Here is a 27428-nt window from a genome sequence, read left to right as displayed (position 1 = left end):
TAATTTAAGTTGTTCAGATTAAATTGGGGAAAATAATGAAATTTCATTATCAGTTGAAGATGTGCTGTGGAAATTTTCATACCTCGTAACAATTTCCAATTTAGGCAACTCCCAGTGCCGAAAGTGCAAGCTTTGCAGTTATAAATTTAATCACGATCTTAATCGCGCGTGTAACCGTTTATTCCAATAATTCGAGTTGCGATTCTAGGATTTCATTTAAATAATACTAACGGACTTTTTTTTAAGTTTACATAATTTTAGGCGTTGCAGGAATTCCACGACACTGCCGAAGCACACCGGAAGAACACTCAACAGATTAAAACTAGACTTAGATGGCAAATTTCTCAAATGCTACAAAAACTTTTGCATCATTATACCTAGTTTAACATGATTCTAATAATTTTCAGATGAATTGCCAACAAGTACAAAAATGTCCTACTTATTGTTATTGCCAATTATTATTCCTTTTTCCCTGTGATCGCTTTTCAATAGCATGATGTTGACAACACAGATAAACTCGTTTTGCAGTTTCAGCGAATTATTTTCACTGACATTCTGCTTTTTCTTTCTCTCTTACTTAATATTCTCAATTACATAAGTGTGATGTGTGCGGCCGAGACTGTGGCATATCATAATACCATCGTAGCTGTTGCACCGACAGTTCCAATAACATAGAGGAAGGAAAGTAAAAAAAAAATTTTTCTACGACGGGTTTCCTAGCTTGACGCTTTCGGTTTTGCTTTGGAAATCGCCACGGTACATGGGAAGGGAAGATGCTACATTTTAACGGTTATTGTAATTGTGACGGTGAAACCAATTTTGCAAAGAATATTCGATAATTCGTTATTAGCGCTGCACCCAGAGAGGTGACTCTGAAAATGAAAATAAACCGATCATGGCTATATTTTATAAATACACCGTTTATTCAACTAAAAAAACTCGTATAATGAGATCAGAATGGGGTAAAAAAATGCTTTAAAGTACATACCACCTATAATTTTGTAAGGCTACGTGATAAAAGGTACAGATTAGAACTAGACATACACAAAGCATAGTGTTATGTATTTATATGTACATTGAGATTAAAGTAAAAACTTTTTTTTCCAAATCAAATTGCACTACAGTCCGAAAATTGTATCTTGATATTCAAAAGTAGTATGCAACCTGTACTTGCAATAGCTCCAAAAATTTACAATATATAATATGGTGTTCCAAAACTCACTGCAGAGAAACACCTGGAAGCAAATCATTAATTATTTCAACTAGTTATATGATATAATAAATCGACAAAACTTCATTACCTTTGGAACTGTAATAAGTGGTATTTTTAATTCTTTGTCAAATAAAGATCTTCTTTTTCTCCTTGGCATAGTATGAATGTTTATACAGAAGATGAGTTCAAATCAGATTTTGGCGTTAGTATAATTTTGACAGATTAAGTGCCAACCGCTCTCGAGTATTGTGGTTCATTCGGAAAATTTTTTTTTTTTTCGCTTCAACCAGATGTACACGATGTATATCTACATGTATGTATATAATATGTCTATATAGGTATACACATACATGTGTAATACATGCATAATGAGACACGTTCGTTTAGTTATATTTGTCTTCAAGTATAGAATAATAATAATAATAATAATAATAATACATTTCAATCGAAAACTTAGTAGTAAAAGAATTACCTAGGTTTCACCGCCCGATATACACTAAAAATGCATCGAAACTGAAACTGCATCTTCCTTACACTCGATTTTTAAATATTATTTGAAAACAATATTCATTATTGACAACAAATAGCAGTCATATGCACATCACGTCATCGCATATGCATTAACGACCAACATGTAGGTTTGTCATTTGAATTAAGATGAAGCATTTGTACTAAAGTGCAGCAATATAATATATATGTATTACATATTGTATGCTGTGTATATGTACATACATATAACATAATAATATACCTTTAATGAGTTATGTCTATGTAGTCTACGTAATGTACAACCTTAGATTGATACGGCACCCTCAACAAAGTACGATCTGATAATGAGCCAAAAATTGATTCATGCCTTGCGGTATTAAAAACGTCCTACCCCGCGAGGCTATCATACAGCCGTGTCCGACCACTGAAACGTCGAGCAAATTGTTCAAAGACAGTGGAAAACACCAGCGGAGTTAGAAAACCCCGATTACGAGGTCGCTGGTTGGACTTCTATTCGTGCAAATTCGAGTCAAATGAAATTGACAACTTCGGCTGTGGAAGATTCAGAAGAATGATGGGCTGCTAAGGCCGTAGGTAGGATTAGGGTAGGCAGGCTTAACTGCAATTTCTTATAAACTGGAATCATTTCCGTCGGGTCACACCCTGGTAGGTGCGCGAATAGTAATCTTGACATGGAAAGAAAAAAAAAAAACTCGCCAACAGATTCCAACAAATATATTCTTTTTCTTAAAATGTGTTCTCACTGAAACTCACGATTCTATTCATATTTATTATTATACTCTACTGTTTTATACAAAGACATTCGAAGTCTTGCCTCAAACCTCACCCGTTGACTAGATTGCGTTTCAAAAAATTTATCGTTTAATTGAACTCTACGCTTTATATCATAACGTTTGCAAATTACCTTGCGCATTCTTTTCAGCGAAATCTACATGTAGGTGGATTTTTTTAGGGGGTAATTAACAAATTTAATCTTAATACCGACGACGGCGACAATGATAATGATAAAAATGAAAAATTCATTTCCGCCGAGTATTCATGTTATATACGTCATTTTATACTGGATATATTGTAAATCTAATATTTTGAACGATTCGTCGTCACCTACGAACTTCAACATGACGATTAATGACTTGCTTGAAGATTGGCCATCCGACAATGCCACAAGTGTACACACGCGCACACATCTATACATATTATGTGCTGAAAAAAATGCGCTGAAATATATATATACACACACTCGTTCTCGCACGCGCGCGCACACAACCACGGATATATACATAATACATACATACATACATATATATATATATACACACATGTACGTATGTATGTATGTATGTATGTATGTATGTATGTATGTGTGTATTTATGTATGTACGTATGTAGATAGATTCATACACAATTCGATTTTTCGAACACAGCCTCGCATCAACTAGTTCGATCGATCAGAGTTTCTTACAGGACTACCTCTTCCTGACTATTTGTTTCGATGCCAATCTCTTCTTGAGTTTCTGGTCCAACTTCACAGACTTTTTTTTCGGTCTTTCCGGAGAGCCGTTACAGCACGCACATCCCTTCTTCACGTGACCACGAAGACTGGATCTTCTTGCGCGACAGTCGGGGTCTGTGGAATGGGGTGGATGATGAGTGATGCCTTCGTCGTCGGAGGGTTCGGAAGTTTTATCACTCGAGACTGCGCCGGATTCACCCATCGAGTCATTCTTTGTGCGTTTAATAAGCACATCACTACTGGCAATACCTTTAGCATCATTACGATTCAGCACAACCCTCGCGTTTACATTCAGCTTATCGTGACGACGCTTGTTCATGTATGACGAACAATAATCGTTTGTGGATTTACTACCTGTGGTTGGGACATCAATGTTGTCCTCCAAACCGTTTACTATCATACTTTCCCCTAGTTGGCTACTCGTCGACTCGGCAATGCTGGAAGCTTCGTCATCTTCGCTGCTCGACCTGCCTTGATCGGACAACGGGCTTTCCCACGACAGATAATCCTTGCGTGTCACCTTGCATAGGGATCGCTTTTTGTTAGTATAAGTATACTTGTGCATCGCCAATAATGGACCGCTAGCCGGTGAAAGGGGCGACGGCATTGTTACATCGGCTGTACCGCCACCCAAAAGGGTTAAGCTTTCATCACCTGAGCTTGCCACCGACATGTTGTTGGCATTTGTCGCAGTTGAGTCGGGGTCATCTGTGTCTTGAAGTTTCATCACCGAGGAAGGCAGTAGGTCAGAGGTACTGCTTGGGGAGCTTGACTTGGAAGTGACACGGGAATTCATCTTCACACGCTCAAGACCGACTGTACAGTCTTTGGTTACATCGTTACAGATGGATGGGGAAAGACGACTGGAGACATCTGAATTACTGTTTGAACTTTCGTCCTGGCTTGGGTCCGCTTCCTGCAGATCAAGCTTCGCCTGTTTCGAAAGATTTTTCATAACCGTGTCGTCATTTCGCTCACGCTTAGCTCTTTTTACTGTATCTTTTATAGCTCGTGTTCTTTGCGCAGTGTTTTTTCTACGCTCAATCGCCTTAAAGTCAATAACAGGACTTGCATCCCTACTGCTGCTGGACGAATCGAGAGGGCGAAAGTATACGGATGAATTATAGGACTTTAATCCCACAGGTTGGCTACAGGTAGCATCCTGAGATGATTGATCAAATGACGGTGAGTGGTTTGTGTCAAATAGCAGATCTGCCTCTGGAAACAGATCACTTGTGCTAGGCTCATCGACTCCTAAGTCTTCGCACTCTTCCGACAAACTTTTCTGCAATTTCAATTCACGCTCGATGGCTGCCGCCTTGCTGATCCTCTGCTGCGCGAGTTCGCGGTCTAAGCGCGGATTCAGTTGCGTCTTTATCTGTGTTCTATTTGAATATTGCTGAAATGGTTCTAGGGTGTGATTAATGAAGTACTTTTTCGTCGTTGTCGTCGCTGAGGGAGTAGTTTGATAAAGTTGACCACTCGCCATCTCTATGCCTTGGCCTTTGTTTATTATATGGACGACGTTGTGTACGCTACCATTGCCACTACCCACGGAATTTTCGCCTTCTCGTGAAGAGTAAGCCTTCAATGGCTCAAGTCCTAGTTGATTTGAAGATGTCGGGACGTATCTCCAAGGCGTGTCAGGCGATGATGGTTTCCGCTCTGGTTCCCAAGCTTCCTGCAGTCTCGCGTTCCCGCACAAAAGCCCGTTGCCAATCCGCAATGGTACATCAGTAACGTTATCATTCGGTCTTCGCGCCTGAGTTTCTTGGGCATCAGAGACTTCCCCACCGCTAACACCTATGCCACTCAAGAGAAACTGATCGGGTGCCTCTTTTATTGATGTTTCTTTACTCTCTACAGTTGCAGCCTCTGAAACAAGACGTACGGTCCATTGTACAAGTACGATTGCACATTGTCACAGCTATCAATACTACGATTTTTCAATACATTCTTTTTGAACATAGGTAGCTGGTATCGATAGCTGGGACATCACTGACTGTTTACAGATCAACTGATTAGCGACATACTTGATGAAGATTGATGAAATAAAAAAGTGATGCAAGCAGTGGTTAATTACAGGTTAAATGATTGAAGCAATTAACATGGAAAAATGTTATGTAGTAATCAAGGATACGCGGGTCCTACCTAATTTAGAAGTGTTTTGTAGAGTTGCAGACATTGCTGACCTAATGATAGAATTCGTATTTTTTGGTAACACTTCTGCAGAGGATTCCTCGTCAAATTTCCTCTTGACTGACTTTGGCGATACAACTCTTTCGCCCTCGTCTACTGCACCACCGATTGTGACGTCTCGTGTTTCCTTCTGTCCTGAACTTATCACGGATACTTTTGACTGAGGTGTAAATGCCAAGGCTATTGTCGCCGTTTGTATGGTAACAGGTTTTTCAGTCTGTAAACTACTGCCGCTACCAATTTCATCGTTCTCACTGTTCTGAGTAAAATTTTTTTCAGGTGATTGCGTGACTGTAGGTGGCGCCAAGCAAACGACGTTTTCGTGCTTCATTCCTGTTGGTGTGGAAAGCTTACTTATTGTAGAATTGAACATTCTCGTGCTTTGGAGCGTTAGATTTGGACTGCTTGTTATGACACTGCATATCTGTTGGCTTGATCCATAATCGTTGACGTTCTTTTGTATCAGACTGATTGTTGGCGTTTTATTGATTATTGTTGCATTCTCTGGTGTTTCGTGCATGGGTATACCCACAGAGTTTGGCACATCGACCTTGATGTTTCCATCGCTATTGTTCCTCTCTATATGATCGGTAGCAAACTGATTTCCAGCACCACTCTGGGATACAACAACCGTTGGACTGGAGGTGACGTGATGTTGTTGGTGGTGTCGCTGTTGCTGTTGCTGTTGCGCCAATGGTTGGCCGGTGTTCAAGGTTTGAAGTGTCGGTACTTTGACTTGCTTCATCTGAGTCGGTTGAGCAATTATTTTACCAGCTTGATTCAATAATGATTGAAGAACCAAAGCGTTCGATACGTTGCTGGTGCTGCTTGTTCTCACGGTAGTAGGAACGGTAGCGAGAAGTTTCGGGCCACCCGAAACTATTGTGAACTGCTGTCCACTCTTCATAAGATTCATTGGAAGAATATAGTTTGTACCTGGTACCAATACAGCTGTGCTGCCAAGTTTCCCTGTAACCGAGGCAAGGGCTTCACTGACGCTTACAGATGCTGTCTGTACTGCTTCCTGCACAATAACAGTTCTCGGCTGTGCAACGGAATTGGTTTGATCTGCAAATATCAAATTTCTTCGCTTGACGTTCATGTCGACCGCATCATTAGAGTCGTTGGTCAAATTTTTAGCATCAACCGAGGCTGCCTCCACATTTGTTCCTACTTGTGCATCGTCCGCCAGTGATGTGCCAATGGGACTGTCTTGCACGTGAACAATGCCTGACGATGAATCCTCGCTACCCATGGTACGACCGAGGTCATCAGGGCCAGGACTCAGCTCGGAACTCTGCTGGCTGGGTGTTTTCGATTTGCTCGAACCGGACTTTTTACGCTTCGACGATTGGCCAGGGTTTGTTGGTGGATTCGACCTTCTTCTAGGAGCTGGCTTATTGTTAAGATCTGGGGAATTTCTCAGCTGCTCTGCATACTCGTCGAGAATTGCGTATATTCGCTGAGCGGTTTGCTCATCCTCTTGCGGCTTCTGTTGTGGCTTGGGCACAGGTGGTGCTTTAGAAGTGTTCGTCGCGCTCGTCTTTACCGTTTTCGAGGTCGACTTTTTCCCACCTAGTTTCGTGGTTGAAGATGGTTGTGTTTTTCCTGCAGATGACACGGGTGCCGGAGCTGGTGTTACGCACGGGCTGGATGAACTTTGAGAGGTTACGCTCAATGCCGGGGAGGCTACTGGTTGGCAGTAGCTGGTCACAACAACAATAGGGGTTGATGTCGAGACAACTTTCTGAGTGAGAGTAGCTGTCTGATCGACATAGGCCAGTGATACTTTTTGCTGAGGGTAGATTTCTTGTTGAAATGTAATAGTGCTAGCTGCATTTGAGAATTCATTACTCGACACCGCTGATCGCGACATAAGATTCAGCTGTTGGGCGAGTGTACCGGATGTCGTGTGATGTTTGCTACTTGGCTGATTCTGTTGCACGATTGTTTGCACCTGTGACTGGGTTTGGGTCTGGGTCTGGGTTTGAGTTTGCGTCTGTACAGTCGTTGTTACAACATTGGAGCCTTGATGCTGAGGTTGCACGGTACTTCGTTCCTTGACTTGTTCCAGAACGCTTTCGAATTCTCGTAGTTGTTCCAATGTCGTCGAGCTGACCTGATTTATCGGAACGTCGATGGGGGAAGCGATTAGATTATCGTGACGAACATTTTGCTGGACTCGTGGCCCTGCCAATACCGCCTGTATAGTACTTGCAATATTATGCTGTCTCAACGGTGCCCTTATTATATTCAACTTTACCACTGGTGTTCTATTACCTTGAGATGAAACTGTGCGAGATATGGTGTGTGGAATGATATTAAGCTGGCTGGGATTAGTCGTGGATATTGTGACTGGCATCTTGTGCGTATATATTACACCCGAGGGTGATGACGTCGTTTGAACAAGTTGCGTCACAGTTGGATTGGTGACATTACTAGACGTTGTGACTGCAACACCCACACTATCGCTACTGTTCACTCCTTCTTCCGCGCCTCGTCCCGTTCCTCCCGCTCCTCCCCTATCTCCGCCCTCCGACGCGTGCACTATGTTCAATATTTGCTGCCTCGATGTTGACAATTGTAAATTCGGAGCATTAGTTATCGACGGAGTGTTAACTCCGCCATGGGTTTGAGTGTTTTGCAAGGAAGTCTGTACGGCCTTTGACAGATTCGTTGTTTTTGATACAGGGGTCAGCTGTGATACATTCTCTGTTGTAACAGAATCAGTGACAGTTGTCGTGTTATTTGTCAGTGCGTATATGGTTTTACGGAATGCTTGCTGAAATTTGGGCAAGCCTGGCGAAGTATTTTGGCCAGCGTGATGTACAGATTTAACACTCATGGTATTGAGTCCATCATATATTGTCCTATTGGGAGTGCCCGAATCTTCTAATCGTCCCTGCAACTGTTGCTGTGAGAAATTACTTTCATTCAATGTCTGAAGTGTGAGCATGCCTCGCTGCCCCATATGAGGTGAGTGAGACGACGTCGACGACGAAGATGAAGATGACGAGGACGAGGATGCGGTGGGGTTCACCGAGGCCAACCGGTACGTTCCGTCGGGTTTGCAAACAATTTGCAATTGTTCAGAGGCTATAGTAACAGTAGGCGTTCCCGAGTTCAAAGCAAGCGAGGGTGAGGGTGTGGGCGATGGCGATTTGTCTGGGGAAATACATCTGCTGCCCTGTTGCTCTTCGAGTAGTTTGGGACTTGTACCTTCAACGTTTGATGCCAAAGAGTTTGCACGCGGTGGAGTATCGGGAAGTTGGTTGGCTTCTTCACCAATGTCCTGAAGCAAGGACCTGGATGGAGGTGTACGATCTGCTGGGCTCATGCCAACGCCGCTGTCATGTCCGCTTGATGTTGGAGTACTTGGCATTTGAATACCACTACTGACTACAGACGAACGATTTCTTGGTGGCGTACCACCTCTGTTTACAGGACCGGAATTCGGACTTTGTGGGATATTACGGGACAGTTGAACTATATTTACAGTTGATTCAACTTGCGGCGGTACCATCATATCGAGAGTGTTCAAGCCAGGCACATGTGTGGCCAATATGTCCGAATCTCTCACAGCCTTGGCAAGAATGTCGAAGTTCGAACCGGCATGCTTGCTAGAGTTCAAGTTTCTGACAACCCTTAAATCCCTTTCAACAGACACCATGTTACTTTTGCATCTGCGACTTTTCTCGTCTGTGACAATCGTAGAATTTTTCTTTTGGGAAAATCTACTCTTTTGCAGGTTTAACAATTCATTCGTAATGTCACCGGGGCTCAGTTTTTTTGACGGTAGCATCATTTTTTTGTTGACGTCATCGCTTCGGGTTAAAATAATCTTTGGATTTAGGTTCAAATTACTCAACATATTGGGTGAAAATTTGGATAAGCTCGTGTTTTTATTGCTACAACTTCCGTCTTTATTCTTGTTCAATAAATTCTTCTGCAGAATCTGACTGATCCTTGTCGGCTTTTTCATGTTTTGGGGCCGGAACATTCGCAAAGATTTTAGTACTGCTGGGTCGCTCCGCTTTTCTGTAATGATGAGCGGTGTCTCAGGATTATACGAGGATCCCTTGATGGTTTCGCACTTGCCGTCGTCCATATCCGCAGAGAATAGCGTTATTATGTCGTTGCTGCTTATGTCAGAGCTGCTTATGTCCTCTGTAGAACGTCTTACATTGTCATTGACAAGCATGTGAAAATGCGACATCGATTCTACAGTGAGCTTCGACTTGCCACGATTTTTACTGCTGATTTCTTTAGTAGTAGGTGATTTTCTCTTTGGTTTTTTATCTTGCCTACATCCGTCACTACCGAGGCTATCCGTTTGGCTATCCTGAGTATTTGTATCAGTGTCTGTCACCGTTTCATCCTCTATTATAACCGATTCGTCGACAGTTCCGTTGACTCCCCGAAAATGAGAGGATTCGGTGTTGTTGGTATCTTCGTCGAAGTCACTGTCAGTCGATGCAAGTCTGTGAATTTTTCTTGGTCTACCTGCACGGCGAAGCCTCAGAATGCTACTACTGTCAGAATCAGTAGTATCGTCCAGGCTTCTTCTCGTCAATGACCTCTTGTATGGCCCAGCTGGTTGAAAACTACCAAATTCTTCCGAATCGTCTGACTGTATATCAGCCCATTGCTCGTATCCTTTTTCTATGCCAAAAAATACGTCTTTGTTAGCTTCTTCCTCGAGCGGCCAGTCTTTAAACTGCGAATAGTCAATGTTCAAGAATTTTAATTCCTTATTGGTGTTACGCATTTCTTCAGCATTTTCTAAATACTTTTCACACAAAGTGTTCAATTCTTTCCAATCCAGAACCCAGCTGAGCATATGATAGCGTGGACTGCTCAGTACAACGGCCAAGTCATCGCACAATTGCGCCGATACACCCAATTTTTCAGCGTCCAGTACCTGATTAGGTGCAGACTTCTCATCGTAATTAGCTGAGCCTGTGACAGCATCTCCCTTTATCAGTATTAGAGCATCAAGGGTTCGCTCGACATTGGACGTCGTGTCAGGTGACTTTATCCTCACTATTTCAACCCCCGTGAATTCACCACAATTAAAACAGAGCTCACCAAGCGGACCATTTGCTGTTGGATCACGTTTCGGATGTAATTGGCACCCGTCTGTACTGCTCATCTCTTTTTGACGTGGAGATTTTTCTAAGCTTTTTAAAGAGAATAATACTTCTTTTGGCTTGGTATTCTTTGCTGTTACCTCTGAACACAAGCGTCGAGTAGCAATTTGTTCCTGTCCTGTGTCCAGATAACTTGCCAACGTGTCGGAGCGATTAATCTCGTCAATTCGAGCACCGTCCGCTTTTACCTTACCGCAAGCAATTGCCATTTCACGGATTCTGTCGTAGCAAAGTCGCGTGGGGTGGAGAGAAAAGGCCGTAAGCACGCATTCTCTAGCTATGCCAACATTCTCGACGACAACATCAGCTAATTTCAAAAACTGCGTGCTCAACCGCTTTGCAATTTCTCGCACCTTCTCCTTCTCCGATTTTACCTTCTGCACCTCCAATTCGTTCATATCTGTCGTTAACGCCCGTATGTAAAGTTCAATCATGAGTGGCTTGATGGTCGATCCAAACTGAAACCAGAAACAAAAATACAGGTTAAACTCACAGATGAGAACCCGTCAAGTTCATGACTATGGGATTAAGAAAATTAGGAAAATCAATAAGTAATATCACAACATTGGTCATATCTAAAATACACATGTACACACATACGAGTGAATATTCCAAACCAATTGATCAATTTTTTAGATTCGAATCAAGGTTGAATCACGCTTGACCTATTCCTGGTACGTTACTACACATCAAATAATGCCTTATGTCCGGTAAGTGCTAGAAATAATGATGCAACTGGAATAAAATTGCGAGTATTTCAATCAAGGCTGTCTTGCAATTCTGCCGTCATAATTTGACACAAATTCACAATTTAAGGTGGCCACTAAATCTCCATCATGAAATTCCCCAACTTTCTCAAGATTTCCAAACAAAAATTTTATAATATTCCCTAGTCAAATCGGATAACTTGTTTGTAGCAAATTGATAAAAAATATACTTATTTTCCATATAATTTATTTTTTATAAAAATACAAACTGTCACTTGGGTCACACTGTCCCCTCTAGCCGATGCGCACAATCTTTTGTAAGGTAATATTTAGGAATATTCAAAGTTTGAAGAGAACCTCCCGGCAATGTTAAAGAAATTTGTATTCAATCTAATTTATTTGATGCTTAAAAATATTGTGGGACGTATATGTATGGAAAAAAAATGTAGTAATCAATTCTCAGACTTTCCGCAAAAACCCCTGACACTTCCCTGACTATTCCAGAATTTCAAAATTCCATGACATTTCCAGCTTTTCCAGAATTTTCTGTACCAGTGACCACCCTGCAATTGTTTCCAGCACTCACCACAGTTATCCAGTCTCATATTGCACAAAATAAAACTGTGGTCTTATCTCAAACAAAGAGGTAAAAATGATGAATTTAATTCACAAAATTCCGCATGGATTTACTTGTGGATAACTTGCAAAGAATGCTCTTTCGTCAATATTGTTTTCAGACAATTCTGCTTATGCATAAGATCTTAAAAATGGATAATTGTACGCTTATACATACAATAGCTAAGATTGTGGCGCATGTGTTTGTACGTCCATTAATTGAAAGTGTGAAATAAGAAACGCAAAATTTCATCTTTACTCACATGTTTGCCAAGTACAGCACAAAAAATGTAAATGTGCTGCGCACTTTCGGCAGGTTCTATGAGTTTTCGTATCATTCCAGGTAACGTCGGAGCCATGTCCTTAAGCTTTGAGTGAAGCAGAGCCCAGGAATTTATAATTTGCTCAAGAGTCGAGGATCCTGTCTCTTCAACAGGCCTAACCATTCCGGCAGTAACCAAATACTGCGCTACCAACTCTGCAGCTCTTGTCGAGTTTTTCCACACTCTTGCCGTTCCATATTTGGTCGGTGCTTCACCTCCGAGCCTCTGGACCAATTCCAAACCCTCTCCAAGATCCATTAATTTTAGCTGCAAAATAATCCTTTCTTAAGAACAGTCCATGCCATCCTAATAATGCACCTGCTCTAAGTTGTACCATAACTGTAAACACTCTGTACTCAATACTTTTCTAATTAAACACAGACAACTGATGGTATTTGATACACGGAGCTAAGAGAAATTCTTATGACTACCGTACCTACATCTATACAATGATAAGATAAAAATGTGGTAATACTTGAGCGAATATGTCTTGCGTGCGTTTGAGCTTGTACAATAGAACGATATACACGTCAGTCATGTATTGCACATGTTGAGCTTCGCAGACTGATCTTAACTGATCGCTTCGGCGAAGCGAACGGACGCAAGCGGCTGCCAAATTGACTGCTATGTCTTCGCAGCGATCCTCACACAATATTCGAAGTCTCATCATTAATAATTCACCTTTTTCCGAACAACAAAACTCTGTGAACAAAGATTAAAACGAGTGATATTTGCGTGATCAAAAACACTACCATTACCAGCAAACCCAGGAGGGCAATTCTTCTAGAGAAAAATACGTGGTAATAAAGTCTGATTGTGAGGTTTGCCCAACCAAAAAAATCACTCAAAATATTATATGGCAGAAAATTTCCTGGTATAATGTAAATGAATTACGAATTCTAATTGGTCATAAAAGTACACATTCAGTTTTACAGGTAGAAATGTGCATAACAGGGAAAAAATTTGTTGCCTCCTACCATCTTCAAGCCTTGGATCTGGCTGGCCATTGAGAATACTGTCAAGGGCAGGACGAGTCCAAGGATCATGTACGAGGGCTATCAGAGTAGCGCAGCGTGGTGCCGCAGGATGATGGCCCAGGTGGGTAGAGCACCTCTGCAACGTAACACCAAGGTGCGTCTTTGTAGCGGGTGACAACTTTGGCCACTCTCCCCGCAATACCAACTTCAAAGTATGCCTGCGAACAAAAAATGAGAATTTCACATGGCAGCCTCAATTATCAACTAGTAGTTATACGAGCTCTGTAAAACAATCAGATAGCATTATGATTTTTGACATATTGAAATTCTGATTAAAACTTTAACTTATAAATCCATTTTCATATCACGAACTACGTATAATAAGTATCTAAGGTTCAATACAGTTGAAATTAATGTAGGCCTTTCACAAATTGTCACTCTGAAATAACAACTATTTCCATATTCATCCCACTAAGGGTTAATAAGTCCCTTCAGCGCTGCAAGACAAGAATCCCAATCACCTTATCACATAACAAGAACTAGAGAAATGTCAGGATAATTGAAAGTAGAAACTTTTAATACTGAATCTCTGATCACCAGCAAAGTAACATTTTCAAACAAACGTATTTTCTTAACACTGTGACTGTTATTTGGCAGCTCATAACTGTTTTTAATCAAATCAGTATCGATATGTACATTGGAATAGGAATCGCCGATCCAGTTAGTACAGAGATCGGCTAGAATTTCCGGGAATAAATGTCCTCCCATAATAATAATAATAATAATAATAATTTAAAAACCCATCTTCTCCGTCTGGAAAACATTTGTAAACAACTACTTAGTCATAATGCCAAACAATTAAGGGCCGAACACAATGCTTTCAATCGACACCAGAAAACTGTCGATAAAACTTTTGACCATATCATCAACAGAGTCACGTACAAGTGCTTCTCTCCAGTTCCCGTCACTCTGATCTGACAAAAAAATATTCTTTATTAACGATATTAAGACCTCTGTGGTTTATTCACGCAGCGTAGAATAAGAAAATCGAACCAAGCACATGAAACTAATGAGATCACTCGCAGGAACAGGCGATACTGGCTTCCGATTGTAATTATACGAAAGAAATCGTCTACTGCAGACGAGTGGATCCATTCGTAACTCAAAGACGTATAGCAAGCATGCTAAGAAATCATGAATAGACTAAGGCTGGGAGCAAGTCTCTTGTAGTAATGGCAATGAGTGTAATTAGAGGCAAAGATCAATGTTAAGAATCAGAGAGAGGCAAGAAAAAAGTTTCGACTTACCTGTGAACCCATTCTATGAGAGATTGCGTAGCTTCTGGCGTTGCCGCGGGTATAAAGTTAGTAACATGTTCCCAGGCGGACAAAAGAGCATTCACCTTGTCCCCGTACTTCTTTTTGCTGTCACTTAATGTTGCCTCAAGCCCCTATTGATCATTGGTTTCGATTTAATGGCATAGTTTCACGACATAAGGTCAAGTATTATAAACGGTTGCTAAGAGACAAAGAAGTTGAACTAACCACGCACGACTTTTGTATGTGCGAAGACATTCAGAGTTGTGTCAAAGGCAGCAACGGTTCAGGTACCGAGCCAGCCCTGTTTGAACTACAAGGCTACAAGGCTAGGCTTCTGCGAAGACCTTCGATAGATATCACCTCTCATCTAGATCCTATAGATGAGTGACTCCTTAGTTGTGGATGCGACTGCCGTTTGGTAGTCAACTTCAAACTCCTAGCTGACATCAGCAGTGCGGTGAAGCACTCCCACTCAACTTTCCTATAACTTTTCCTTCGACGTTCCTTTTGAACCGACTCCACTGTGATGTGACTAAAACAGAGATATGAAGTATTTTGTAAAGTGAAGACAGAGAGAATATTATTACCTGCTTCAAAATTAGTACAAATACCCGCAACTGTCATAATTTAAGTCCACTTCGTGATTATCTTGATAAAAATTTTTGTCTCGACAATGAATAACTTTATTGTCACAACGATATACTTACTAGACCTACCTAATTAGCAAAGCTGCATGATTTTAGCCATACAAATCGCTGTTCTCGCATTAAATCATTATTTTAAATTCCTTTGTTGATTTTAAATAACCATTCATGTATAATCAATCGTTATAAGTTAGTTTCATTAGTTGGCTATATTTAATGTTACATTAGTGGCAGCCCTACAGTCGAAAGTTATGCGGTTATTTCAAATAATTTGACAGCTGCCATCTTTTGTGGATAGGATCGGTGCTTTGCGTTATCTACATTTAGGTAAAAGTCAGGTTACCTATCAATAAAGAATCTTTTTTTTTCACCACAGCCCTTAGGTATAATAAGGTAGACAATATATGTATCCAAAGTTTCGATCCATCAAGCTTGATCGATGAGAGATGATAGACGAACAGGTCAAATCAACATTAGCCACAATGTAAGGACTTTGTACTTTCAAACAGCTACCCTGGCTACTTTATTCTTCAGAAATTTATAATCCATCAGCGGCAACTTCAGTTTAGGATCAAACTTGATTGATCAAAACTTGATTGATAAAAACTTGAGGCGTGCGTATAGTACACAGCCGTTTGAAAAAAGAGAATTAATCTCTTCCTTACTGAGGAAAATTAGTACAAGTCAATGGTGGGTGATGCGCTCTCATCTTTACGAACGTTAAGTAATAAAGATTAGAATTTTGATCAAGGTACCGAATACTGCTATCAAGCATATCACACTAAGTGAAAAAAGGAAACGAATTGGGATGAAAAAGGCAGGTATTTGTAGTTTGTCTGGTTCTTTTGAGGGGAGACGAACGAGAGGAGGCACTAGCCGTTGTCACAAGCGCGTGCAGGTGATAAGTACGCAAGGATCAAATTGACGTGTCAGAGGATTCTTGAAAAGGTTACTGCCGTTTGGAAGGAGGAGATGGAAGACGAGGGACGGATGAGGAAGAGGAGAGGGGGGAGGGGGGAGGGGAGCAGAAGACGAAGGAGAAGACGTATGCAGGATTACGTACGTCGTCGTAAAGTTGTGCCGTATTCGAGAGGGAGCATGAATAATTTTTCATAATCCTAATATCATTGGTTGCCCGAAATTTTGCAAAAGCATCGGCCGTAGCACATATAAAGAAAATAGCATCACCATTCACCATTAACGAGCCATAAGTCGGTAATGTCGACAGTCGGCAGTCGAAGGTTCACATTAATCAAGGAGAAAAACGATCTCGATCAACGACAAATAACACCGCTCCAACGCCAACGTGTATGTACATGCATACACACCAAGTCAACACAGCGTACTCGAGGATCGCCACTGCTACCCCACCACTACGGCGCTGTATGTACGCCACGCTGCGGGACGATTCACAGTTGGGCACAGCACAAGGCACTCGCGTTCATGCGAGCAACCAGGCACTAATCGGCAAGCGGAGGGACTCCACTTCACTTCACTTCACTTCACTTCACTTCACTTCACTTCACTCGCTGCTCTACTTCCACGGCGCTGCTGCCACCTTTTGAAACTTTAATATGGCCGTCCGTGGTTGCTCTCACGTTCAGCAGTGACTTCTCTTACCCGCCACTTTGCCCAGCTTCCTCGATATGCTAGAGCTGCAAAATTTGCAATTATATTCCCATCCGTTTAGCTGATCGAATATTCGGAACCGTCGCCGAGACAAAACAAATCATATAAGGGGATGGAAATCTATCATTTCGTCTCAGGTTATAAGCAACCCTCGGTTAATGCAAGTCTTAATAACGACTAGGGAATGTGTAACGCGAAAGCTAAATAATCCACACGGTCGCCGCCAGCTTTTTCCTTCCCAAAATCCTCTAAAGCCAACGACCGGATTTGCTTTCGAGAAGCAGGAATATTTCTTGCCAAGACGATAAATGTCGATCTCAATAATGCGCGACGGCTATTGAAACAATCGGGATTCTTTCCGCGACTTATCACAGTTCGTACTTCACTTGTCCCACGTTGTTTGATTATTGTTGTTCTCTGGGATAAACAAGCGTACGGTTCATGCGGCAATCTGTGTCATTGAGAGCAATCAACAATTTGTCTCCGGTTCAGCACAAATTCACTAGAAGAAGATAGGACACGTAGCAGCAGTGTACCGTTGTCAGTATTTAGGGGTATTCGCAAAAGCCGAGGAAAATTTGAAACCCAATCGACGTCAACACAACTGTTCTTTACGGAACGCAAAGTTTCGTCGCGGCCATCTTACTTTTTTCACTCTCCCTTGAATGCTGGCGAGTGACTAGGTGGTTCCAGACGACACCCGACGCGACGAGGGCCGCACATATATTCTGATTTTTAATAACGTCACATCACTGTCCTTACGACGGTGTATCGGTTTTATCTCCAACTTTGGAATAAATCATCGTCATATCCCACCACCCCCCGAAAGAAGATCAAAATAATATTAACCCACGACGATACCACGAACACAAGCTATACCTATGTATAGACACATACCTATATCAATGCACTTACACATGCGTACCATACTGCCGCGTACACATGTATACATACCATAGATACATATCGCACGAGAGTCAACAAAACCTGCCTCTCTGCAGGTTCTCACTGGGCACAACTTTGCCTGTTACGCAGTCGGTAAACCACTGATTCCGGAGCCCGTGTATACCTGTGGTCGATGCAGAATTTCTATTCTAAATATTATTAAAAAAAAACTTACTCCTTGAAGCGATTCATAAAGTACTGATTAGTTCTTTCCATTATAATTCAATGAAAACCAAGTATTTTTCGATCCAGATACTGTTCGTCCCTAAAATTTAAGGCCAATCAGCAGGCGTGACTACTATAAACGCCCTGTGTTAGCGAAAATTTGGTCCAAGCCTTGACTGAAATGCCATGAGCTTGAAACTTTTGAAAGTCGATTTGCTCACATTGCATTAAAAAACAATCACGCGGTAAAGATCGCAGACCTTTTAAATTGAGAGCGCGACAAATTAAAAACGAAAAACGTTAATGATCTTTGAACACTTTATTTCCTTTTCACATACGCTCTGTGGTTGAAAAACAGGTCGGTGGTTAAAGAAACAGGGAGGGGAATTACAAACAAGTTTATAAAAATAACCTACCATTCAACTTGTGCATCCAATAACAACTATTTTAACTATTAGTAAACTACTGTGTTAGTTATTATTGCTGGAACGTTTGTTTTATACATAGAGTAAATTTTTGGAATAATTGGCAATGTTGAAAAATTTAAGAAAATTATTGCACGACGGAATGGCGTTCAGACTCGGGGGTATTTGCACTTTATTGTTAGATTTATAATACGAAACATGCGCTGTATGCATCTCGAAATAGTTGAACAGACTGATGCTGAATATCGTTGCTAAAACACTTTCTGTATTTAAAAGTTAGCATTGGTCTGAATTTGTCTTCAGGCTCTGCAAACCAGAGTTTTGATTTAGCGAATCCCCCTACCGAGCTTCAAAATTATTCAGTTCTGAAAGTAGTTGAAAGAAAGAAGACATTCTTCTGTTAGCGCAAAGACTTCTCTTCGCACTGCAAGTTCTCAGCGTTAGGAATAGATATTCAGAGTTTCAGTATTTCATGAACAGCCGTAACAATGCTTCGACTGCTGATACCATACGCATCGAGCAAAACAGCTGTTGGACCAGAGCGAGGCACAACTGGTACGGCAAGCTTTTTCACAATTATATCTCGCACACCAGCAACGGCCGAGAGTACTGCATCGCCCAAACCACCCTCTGGATAATGATCTTCAACAGTAATAATCCTACCGCCAGTTTCACGAGCATTTTTTATTATCCCGGCAGCATCAATTGGTTTTATTGTGAACGGATCCATGACACGCACGTTGATTCCACTCTTGGCAAGTTCATCGGCAGCTAGTATAGCTTCAACTAGCGTAACCGCGGCACCAATAATCAGCACTTGATCTTTGTTTGAAGTTTTGATAACCTGAGCTTTGCCAATTGCTAGTGCCTTGTCGTTCTTATAAATGACAGGTGTTTCTGGACGCGAAGTTCGGATGAAACAGATTCCTTTCGTGTTCGCGGCCAATTCTACGGCACGTTCCGTTGAAACGGCATCAGATGGGTAGAAAATAGTAGCTCCAGGTATCGCCCGGAACATGGCCAAGTCTTCTAGGCCCATCTGCGAAGGTCCATCCTCACCGATTGAACAGCCGGCGTGGGAGCCGACAAAGTTCAGGTTGGTTTGCGATATAGCACCCATACGAATCTGCAATAAATAACATTACACGAAAAACGTATAAATTACAATATCTCATGTTCAATCAACGTGTTACGCTACAGATTCCTGATAATCAGTTAGGTAGAATTCATTCACTAGAATAAGAGCTCACTTGATCATAGGCACGCGTGAAGAAGGTAGCAAACGTCGACACAAAGGCAACAGTACGATCACGGCAAGCCATGCCAATTCCTACTCCAACTAAGTTCTGTTCAGCAATAAAACACTCTATGTATCTCGACGGATCGACCGTCCTGATTTTATCTGAAAAGGTTGATGTCCTCATGTCACCATCCAGAGCAACCACACGGGAATTGTTGGCTGCAATCTGCATGAAAAAGTATTGGTTCAATAATAACGTTGCTACTAATAAAAACATGAAGGTACGTTATGAGAATACTACAACTTTTATCACAGGGTAAGTGATGTAATTGCGATATATCTACCTTGGCAAGGCCATTTCCGTAAGCAAGACGTGTCGCAATCTTTTCACCTAATTTATAGTTAGGTGGTGAGCTCAATTTTATATTACTAATGTCGACGATTGGTGCATCTGCGACAAGGGGTTTTTGCGGATGCAGAGCGAGTGGACCAGGATTTTTCAATAATGAAGTTAGATGCTAGAACAGGACACCAGTAATCAACATAGTATATTATAAGATAGTATACATAAAGAAATGTGGAAACCCGTGGATGGATTTCGACAATTTTGAATTCCTTAAAAAAAAAAAAAACAGTAATCTTTTCATACCTGAATGACGGTATCACCGTTGGCTCCCAGAGCTTTTCCATGCCAATTGAGTTCATCTTCAATGTTGGGAAAGTTTCGACCTTTAAATGTCTTTGCCAAGATTGCAGTTGGACGGCCTTGAGTATTTTGTGCTTCATGGAATGCCTGTGAAATGAAAGAAGACAGGGTATTTTTTAGGATCTGCTAGAAAAGACTATTCACCACAAAGAGCAATAGGAAATTGTGTTAGTACTTTAGCTAGTTCCTCGACGTCGTGGCCATCGACTACCAGAGCGTTGAACCCAAAAGCTTCTAAACGCACACGATAAACCTCCATGTTATGCTCAAGGGAAGTAGCTTGTGTTTGACCCAAACGGTTTATATCAAATATTACACAAAGATTGTCTAGCCCATAGTAAGAAGCAAAATGAAGTGCCTCCCAAATCGATCCTTCAGCAGATTCACCATCTCCAACTAGGACGTACACCCTTTAAAGTGTAAGTATAATTATAAGATAGATGTATAGATTAGCTACTATGCACAATGTGTATACCTATATTAAACAGATCTTGGTTGCTTCAGTGACTAACAAGTAAACTGATAATCCAACTCTGCAGATAACAAAGCTGTCCAGCAGAAAAATCAATCGAGCTCAGTCTATTTTTAATTTTGCTACAATTTGTTTTATATAACACAAGTATGGAGTACATGTCTTTTGTTGCCTGTGGTTCACATTCAAAGTAATCGTTTTAGCAACGATACAATTGTGAGTACTTTTATGTCCTATTACTGAAAAAACTCTTTATTTACTCCCCATCAAAAAAAATTTTCAACTATACTTTGTTTTATATAAAGTGTCGTAGCACTCCAGTGGCAGTCTTTTCCACCTTACGCATTTGCAATATTCGTCTTAGGCTTACACACAGGCATGCTTACAATTCGTAATACAAACTTACACTTGGCGTAAAACAAACCTACTTTGCCTCCTTAATGCACAATTTATTATTCCTTTGGTGTCTTTTCAATTTTTTATGTTTTGTGCATAAAAGTATACAAGAAAATACTTTAGGGTAGAAAAAATGTGATTGAATCGAAATACCCATTTATTGATGCAGGATTACATCAACATTAACATTCTCTATTGGTCATTTCTCAATGCTAAATTATGAAAACACGTGGAGATATTCAACTCAATAAACTTGCGTATACAGAATCTGTGAGCCTAAGGATGCAACAGTATTCTATAATTAGTAAAATAGCAGGTAATTTAGGAAATTGTTGCACCCTTGAACCGAGTACTGGTGTATTAATCTCTTACACTACACTCCATAACGCTAAATATATGTTTTCAATAAATGATTTTTAATATTGGTAATAATTAACACCAGTTATTGAATAAGCATACCTAACAAGTAAAGTGGACCTTCAGTTTGGTTACACTTGTCTCCTTAGGTACATAACGGTAATCTTATCAGGAAAATTCTTGTTTTCCACTTTGTGAGCAATGTTCCCATAATCACATGGGTCTATGAAATCATTATAATCGATTTTTTTCAGGTAAGAATGAATTGAACATAGAAATGATAACAACTGCAATATTTCATTAACTATGAATAAGATAACGTAGACCATGTATCTTGGAGAAGGCTATTCAGCTTAGGAAAAATGCGCTTCCCAAACCAACAAACCTCAGCGCAGTAAATTAAACTTCTTCCACCAAGTAGATAGATTTACTAAGAAAAAATCATTCACTTTGATGTTCTAAATTCTTCAGAGATCATTCAACAAAATTACAAAAGATCTTATTAAAAAATGAGGTTCTTTGCTGAGAGTGTGTTGCAAAACTTTAGAAATCTTGCAACGTATTCAACTAAGAAATGTAGGGCATCTAGCGTCAATAATATATCAAATTCTCTAAATTTTGCCTGATTTCCAAGCTCAACTGATACTGTATAAAAGTGTCACTCGGTTAGTTGGAAAAGTTACCTGTAGCTAGACTTGTCGAAATTCTTGCCAACGTAAGCCATGCCAGCAGCGACAGACAGCCCTTGTCCAAGAGACCCAGTTCCAACGTCAATAAAGTTCAATCTAGGAGTCGGATGTCCTTCTAGGTCATTGTTGAATTTTCGGAGATTCAAAAGTTCACTTGTAGGAAATAAACCTGCCTCTGCCCAAGCTGTGAATTATCACGATCGTTATTGACACGTACATAGATACATTTTTGAAACTCTTACCTACCGTAATTTAGTAACATTCCCAATTGGGATTTTGATAATTTGCAATCACTTACCGGCGTATAAGATCGGTGCAGCATGCCCTTTGCTTAAAACGAATCTATCGTTGTTCACATCACGAGGAGCAGAGACCTTGTAGCGCATTGTGTGAAAGAAAAGGACAGACATGATCTCTGCCATAGATGAGCATGATGTTGGATGTCTATAGTAGGATTAAAAAGAATCTTGGGTAAATTTGAAGATTTTTGCAAATACAAATCAAAATTGTCAGAGCTTATAAGATACAGTTTAATTTCAAGGTTGGTGCCTAGTTGAAATATAAGGTGGCTTGCTATTTGATTAGGGCACTTCAGTGCGATGTCAGACGCCCGACTCCAATCAAAACAGTGAAGGAGAAGCCAGGAAATACCAACGCAATTCTGTTGTATTTGCTAAATAAATTTTAGCCTGATCTTAAATTCATGATAAAAGATGCGTCTGTGTAATAGCTTTGGCCAGATAATTGAAAAAAAAAAAACAACATGAGCGCAGTTCACACGTGGTAGAAGTGAAACCTTCAGAAACTAGACTGCAAGAGAATGAGGAGCATGCAGTATCAGAAATGGAATAATTGATTGTTTCATCGATAGGTGTTTCATTTCGTTACATCGATAATAGTTTCATTTTATTTCATCGAGTTTCAAATCACTACCGCGCTGAAGAAGTTTTCACCAGTGGCACTAAAGAAGTTTTCACTTCAAAAATTCTATAATACAGTTTAAAAATTAGCAAATTACAAATGTTTTTTTCGAATGATCAAAAGATAATTTGCAAATTCTGGCAAGGCAACGACATGGATTCATCCTCTAACTTCAAAATGAGTTTAAGAAACCCGAAGAAAATTATTTTGAAAATTTAGTCAACAAGGAGGGAAATACAAAGCATTTTGGTTAAAAAAAGTTATTTATTTGGATACTAATTTTGTACGAAAAATTCGAGACAATCGAACATTTGGCATGGACGGAGTTTCCAGTGTCGTGTGAAGGTTCACTATGTAGATCGAATAGACACTTCATAATTTTTAATGCATACATGGTATGAGGAAACTTTTTCGATTTTGCATATGATTTATAAAGACTCATTTTCAGAATAATAATGATAAGTCAAGCCTCAGCACCAAGAGCCTTGGACTGTGAACATTGGCCTCACGATCAGTTGTAGAATATTAGGGGGAAATGGAATAATTGACTACGATTGTAACGCTAGGTGAAGATGAACCAAAGGTTAAGAGCGGACCATGTTCTAACTACAGAATGACTAATGGCCAAACTACCCTGGGACGCTAGGATTATACCACGTACGCAAAAACTGCGTTAGCCCGGTAAGGTTGGGTTAGGTTAGGTTAGGTTTTCGATGGGCAGGTAATTTTTACAGATAGATACCCGCTTTTTGCTGCCTGCGTTGCTGTGACCGAATGAATCCTGAGCCAGTTGGCCACATCGTAGAGCTTTTGCGTATCAATTTCTTTCACCATTTTCAATTAACTTTAGAATTAATCGGCTAACTCCACGGTTGTCCGCTGACCCCCTAACTGCAGTGTTCAACGCGTAGTCGCAAGCTGAAACATCGGCGGCGACGAGCTTCGCTTATATCGCCGGCTTGCTATCTCGACCCTTGACCGTAGATGCAAAAAAAAAAAAACAGTACCCAAATGGAAGAGATGGTTAAACGACGCCACCTATTTTTACACGCAATAAGTTACATAATCGTCACGATAATAGTGTAATAAATATTACGGAAGTCGTTGAGTTGAATCACAGTCTAGGCCCTCTAGGTTGAAGCAGCTAGATTTTCACGAGCAGCAAAATGCTGCTGCAATATTTTGCTGCCTCATAGTTCTTGAACAATAGGAATAATGCCAATTAAATGGGTGACACTCACTCAGCACTCACCAGGTAGCGTTACCCTCCGCTATTTTATTACCATTCCCTTTCGTCATAAACTCGGCGCAAAATATTCCGGCAACAGGATGCTGCCGGGAAAAATCGAGCCGTAAGCAAAATGCAGAAGCTGTAGCGGAATTGTGTTCACGCTGCCGCATTCTGCTTAAATGGGTGGCCTATGGCTTGTAGAATTCTGTGAGCGTCGACCTTGAAGGCCTTGAAGGCCTTGAAAGCATGAGCAGTTGCTCCATTTTTTATGATTCTGCATTGTACTAATTATGCCATTCTAATAAACGATTCTTCAAATAAACGATAAATCTTAGAACTGGACGATTCAAAGAGGTAAATGAGAAAAACGATTATTGAATTTTACACATCACATCCTCGGTTATTTCGATTATAACTATATGCGCTTATGCATATACTGATAATCAAGCTAAGCCGGGTCATCGTGCAGAACAAAGGCCAAAAGTTTATCCGGTGAAATATAGAATTTCGTATTAGCTGTTACTGTAGCAAATCGAGATTATCCTGCAAAATTAACGATATAGTTGTTACCCTGCAAATATCTGCAACCAGCGGAGGAATGAGTTATATGTATACCAGACGAATATTCAATTGGAATCGATTTCTGAAAATCTCTCCAAGTCGTTCCGGAATATCAAACTAGAACCTTCTACGGTAAACACATTAACAGTTTTTTAAGACTTAATTCCACCCGGATATGGCCAAACGTTTCACCGATAGCCGACACGCGTAAACGGTAACGTTTTATTTGCAACGTTAACTGGGTTCAATGTTTGCCTGAATCAACTACGCGTTTTGAGTTATGAGTTATTTAGGGAACTAATGCTTGAGGAACGAGTTTTAGGGAACGAATATTGAATTTGAATCGTTTTCTCAGAATCCCTCCAAGTTGTTCCGAAATATAAAACTAGAACTTTCCAGGGTAAATACATTAACGGTTTTATTACGAATACTGTTGATGTTAATACGCAATTCCACCTGGAATTGACCCTATGTTTAACCAATAGAGGACACGCGTGAACGGTAACTTTTTATTTGCAATAATAACTTTTTTTCTGAATAGGTATTGATAACGCATTTTCCTCCCAATATTTGTATGGATTATTACGTAAAATCGCGACGATTGTGCTTTTTTGAAATTAACTGGAAAGTTTTATTTTCCGTCACTTTAGTGAAAATATAAGTCTTGGTTTTTGCAAATAATAAGTTTTTATTAATTTGTACATATCTTATCGAACAGGGATGTAGGAATTGGTCTATTGTACGATCCGTCATCTAGACCAAATAATCTGTGAAATGGTTCTAGATTAAAATCTGAATTTTCCAGGGTGTACTCAAGATAAGACTCGGGAACCTCTCATTTCTGACCAAATTCAACTTCAATACTCTGCTGAAAAAATCCGACAGAGATCCGATAGTCTGTGTCGGATTTTTTAAGCACCGTAGGTTCACTACGGCTACTAGGTGTAACCTAGTTTTGGGTTGAATTTGGACTGAAGTTAAAAAAAATGTAAAAGCTATGATTTTCCACATGAAAATATTCAAGGTGATTCCGAATTCTTTCTGTTTCATTCACCGAGATTAATGGCAACACCGTCTCCTTCAAATCCTACAGTTGTCTAAAACATTTTGCCATGAAGTTCATCGTTATTGACACATTTTACTATTGCGCTGAAAATGGGACACCCTATATAGAAATAATATTGGCACAAATTCCCGCCTCGACGGATCACGTGTTTCGTGACAATGCGTAAAAACTTGCTGTGATAATCTGATAAGGTTTGTGATAATATTTTACTGCTATGACATGGCACGCTGATTTAATCAAGACTTATATTGTATGTATTCGTACATACGTAATGTGATTCTACACACGGAAGTATTCGCAACCGCTTTTGGCTCTAAAGTATCAGAGAAATTAGCTTATAGCTGATGTTCAATTATCCAACCGGGTTGCTAGTAGTTGGTCTCTGAGCGAATAAATGTTCGTCTATAATAGAAGGTGACCAATCACATGCGCCCGGCAGCGGCTAGCTGCAATCACTGGTGAATAAAAATCATCTTATGTCGTAACAGCAGCAGGTCTGCTTTGCACAGCCAATAACTTCCTAGAATCGCCGGAAGCCACCAATACGGTTTCTGTGGCCGCTATATATCGGTCGCATAGACGAATTTGCCCCACGGTAAAAATAATAAAGCAAATCATCAGACCCATGCCGTGAACGAGCTGCTGTTCGTATTGCAGTGGTCGGATGGTGGCTAGCAATGCTTGACCCACAAATAGCGTGGTCGATTTTAGCCAATTATTCACAGGTTCTCCAATTTGATAAGCAAACTATACGTTACGTACCCGCTTTTAGTTATCTGGGTCGCCCGGACCGAATGAATTCTTAGCTTCGTGGCGATATCCTTCAGTTCTTGGATCGTTTTTGACTCCGGCTTATGATAGCTTGCCATTGTTCGTTCAGATTTCACTGGATGAGTTTAAAGTATGCTAACGAGCCGATAAATGAAACTGACTTTGAAGAAAACCTTCATCCAACTATATGCAACTTGCTACGGCACAATTCTACTGATCAACACCCAAAAGCAGCGGTACTCGGGAGGGACGAGCCTCGGCCTTGAGACAATCGGTTGAGCGGGATAGAAGCGACCGCATGGACTTAGTCCATGATTGTTCAACTGCGAAAGGTTACCTCGACTGGGCCTCGTGCTGGACGTTATCGCTTTTTAAAATAAAATGGTTATACCAGGAAGTAAGAGAGTAGAAGACGAAACTCCAGCCTGCGTGCCAGCAAAATGTGCGCCCGATATTGGCTCCCACTAAAATAACTCTACATGGAAAGCGCACCGCGTACGTTTGACCGTATAGCTGACTATGCTGAGAGAGATAGCAACTATTAGGCAGATAGTGACTTTACCTTTTTCTAATCTATTGGGCGCGCTAAAAAATACAGAAGCTTGAATAATTTAAACAGTGGATGATTAATCAAATATCGTAAAATCAAATTCATGAAATAACGCACGTATTTTCACATAGAAA

At 40.5% G+C, this 27428-nt stretch overlaps 2 protein-coding genes across 7 annotated transcripts; both read right to left on the bottom strand.

Moving 5' to 3' along the window:
* Positions 1–2422: 2422 nt before the first annotated feature.
* On the bottom strand, positions 2423–17773 carry LOC124183498 (serine-rich adhesin for platelets-like). Of its 4 annotated transcripts, none has more exons than XM_046572079.1 (8): positions 16499–17773; positions 14752–15058; positions 14515–14657; positions 13208–13425; positions 12706–12932; positions 12171–12497; positions 5388–11043; positions 2423–5111 (listed from the first exon to the last, which is right to left on the bottom strand). In XM_046572079.1, the coding sequence occupies exons 2-8, from the start codon at positions 14779–14781 to the stop codon at positions 3190–3192; spliced, it is 8523 nt and encodes a 2840-aa protein (XP_046428035.1). In that variant the 5' UTR covers positions 14782–15058; positions 16499–17773; the 3' UTR covers positions 2423–3189. The 4 variants fall into 4 exon arrangements, with proteins under 4 accessions (XP_046428035.1, XP_046428037.1, XP_046428036.1 ...); XM_046572081.1 differs by lacking the exon at positions 16499–17773 and adding an exon at positions 16234–16321; XM_046572080.1 differs by lacking the exon at positions 16499–17773 and adding an exon at positions 15243–16174.
* A 440-nt stretch (positions 17774–18213) lies between these two features.
* LOC124184093 (transketolase-like protein 2) lies at positions 18214–27073 on the bottom strand. Of its 3 annotated transcripts, none has more exons than XM_046573532.1 (9): positions 26736–27073; positions 23858–24088; positions 22493–22638; positions 22189–22378; positions 20456–20690; positions 20224–20367; positions 19919–20092; positions 19585–19800; positions 18214–19460 (listed from the first exon to the last, which is right to left on the bottom strand). In XM_046573532.1, the coding sequence occupies exons 2-9, from the start codon at positions 23947–23949 to the stop codon at positions 18789–18791; spliced, it is 1869 nt and encodes a 622-aa protein (XP_046429488.1). In that variant the 5' UTR covers positions 23950–24088; positions 26736–27073; the 3' UTR covers positions 18214–18788. The 3 variants fall into 3 exon arrangements, with proteins under 3 accessions (XP_046429488.1, XP_046429487.1, XP_046429486.1); XM_046573531.1 differs by lacking the exon at positions 26736–27073 and adding an exon at positions 24212–24292; XM_046573530.1 differs by lacking the exon at positions 23858–24088.
* Positions 27074–27428: the final 355 nt, after the last annotated feature.

This window comes from Neodiprion fabricii, chromosome 5 (assembly GCF_021155785.1).
Source record: "Neodiprion fabricii isolate iyNeoFabr1 chromosome 5, iyNeoFabr1.1, whole genome shotgun sequence".
In the NCBI taxonomy this organism is placed as follows: Eukaryota; Metazoa; Arthropoda; class Insecta; order Hymenoptera; family Diprionidae; genus Neodiprion; species Neodiprion fabricii.
This window is presented reverse-complemented; position numbering and strand designations above follow the sequence as displayed.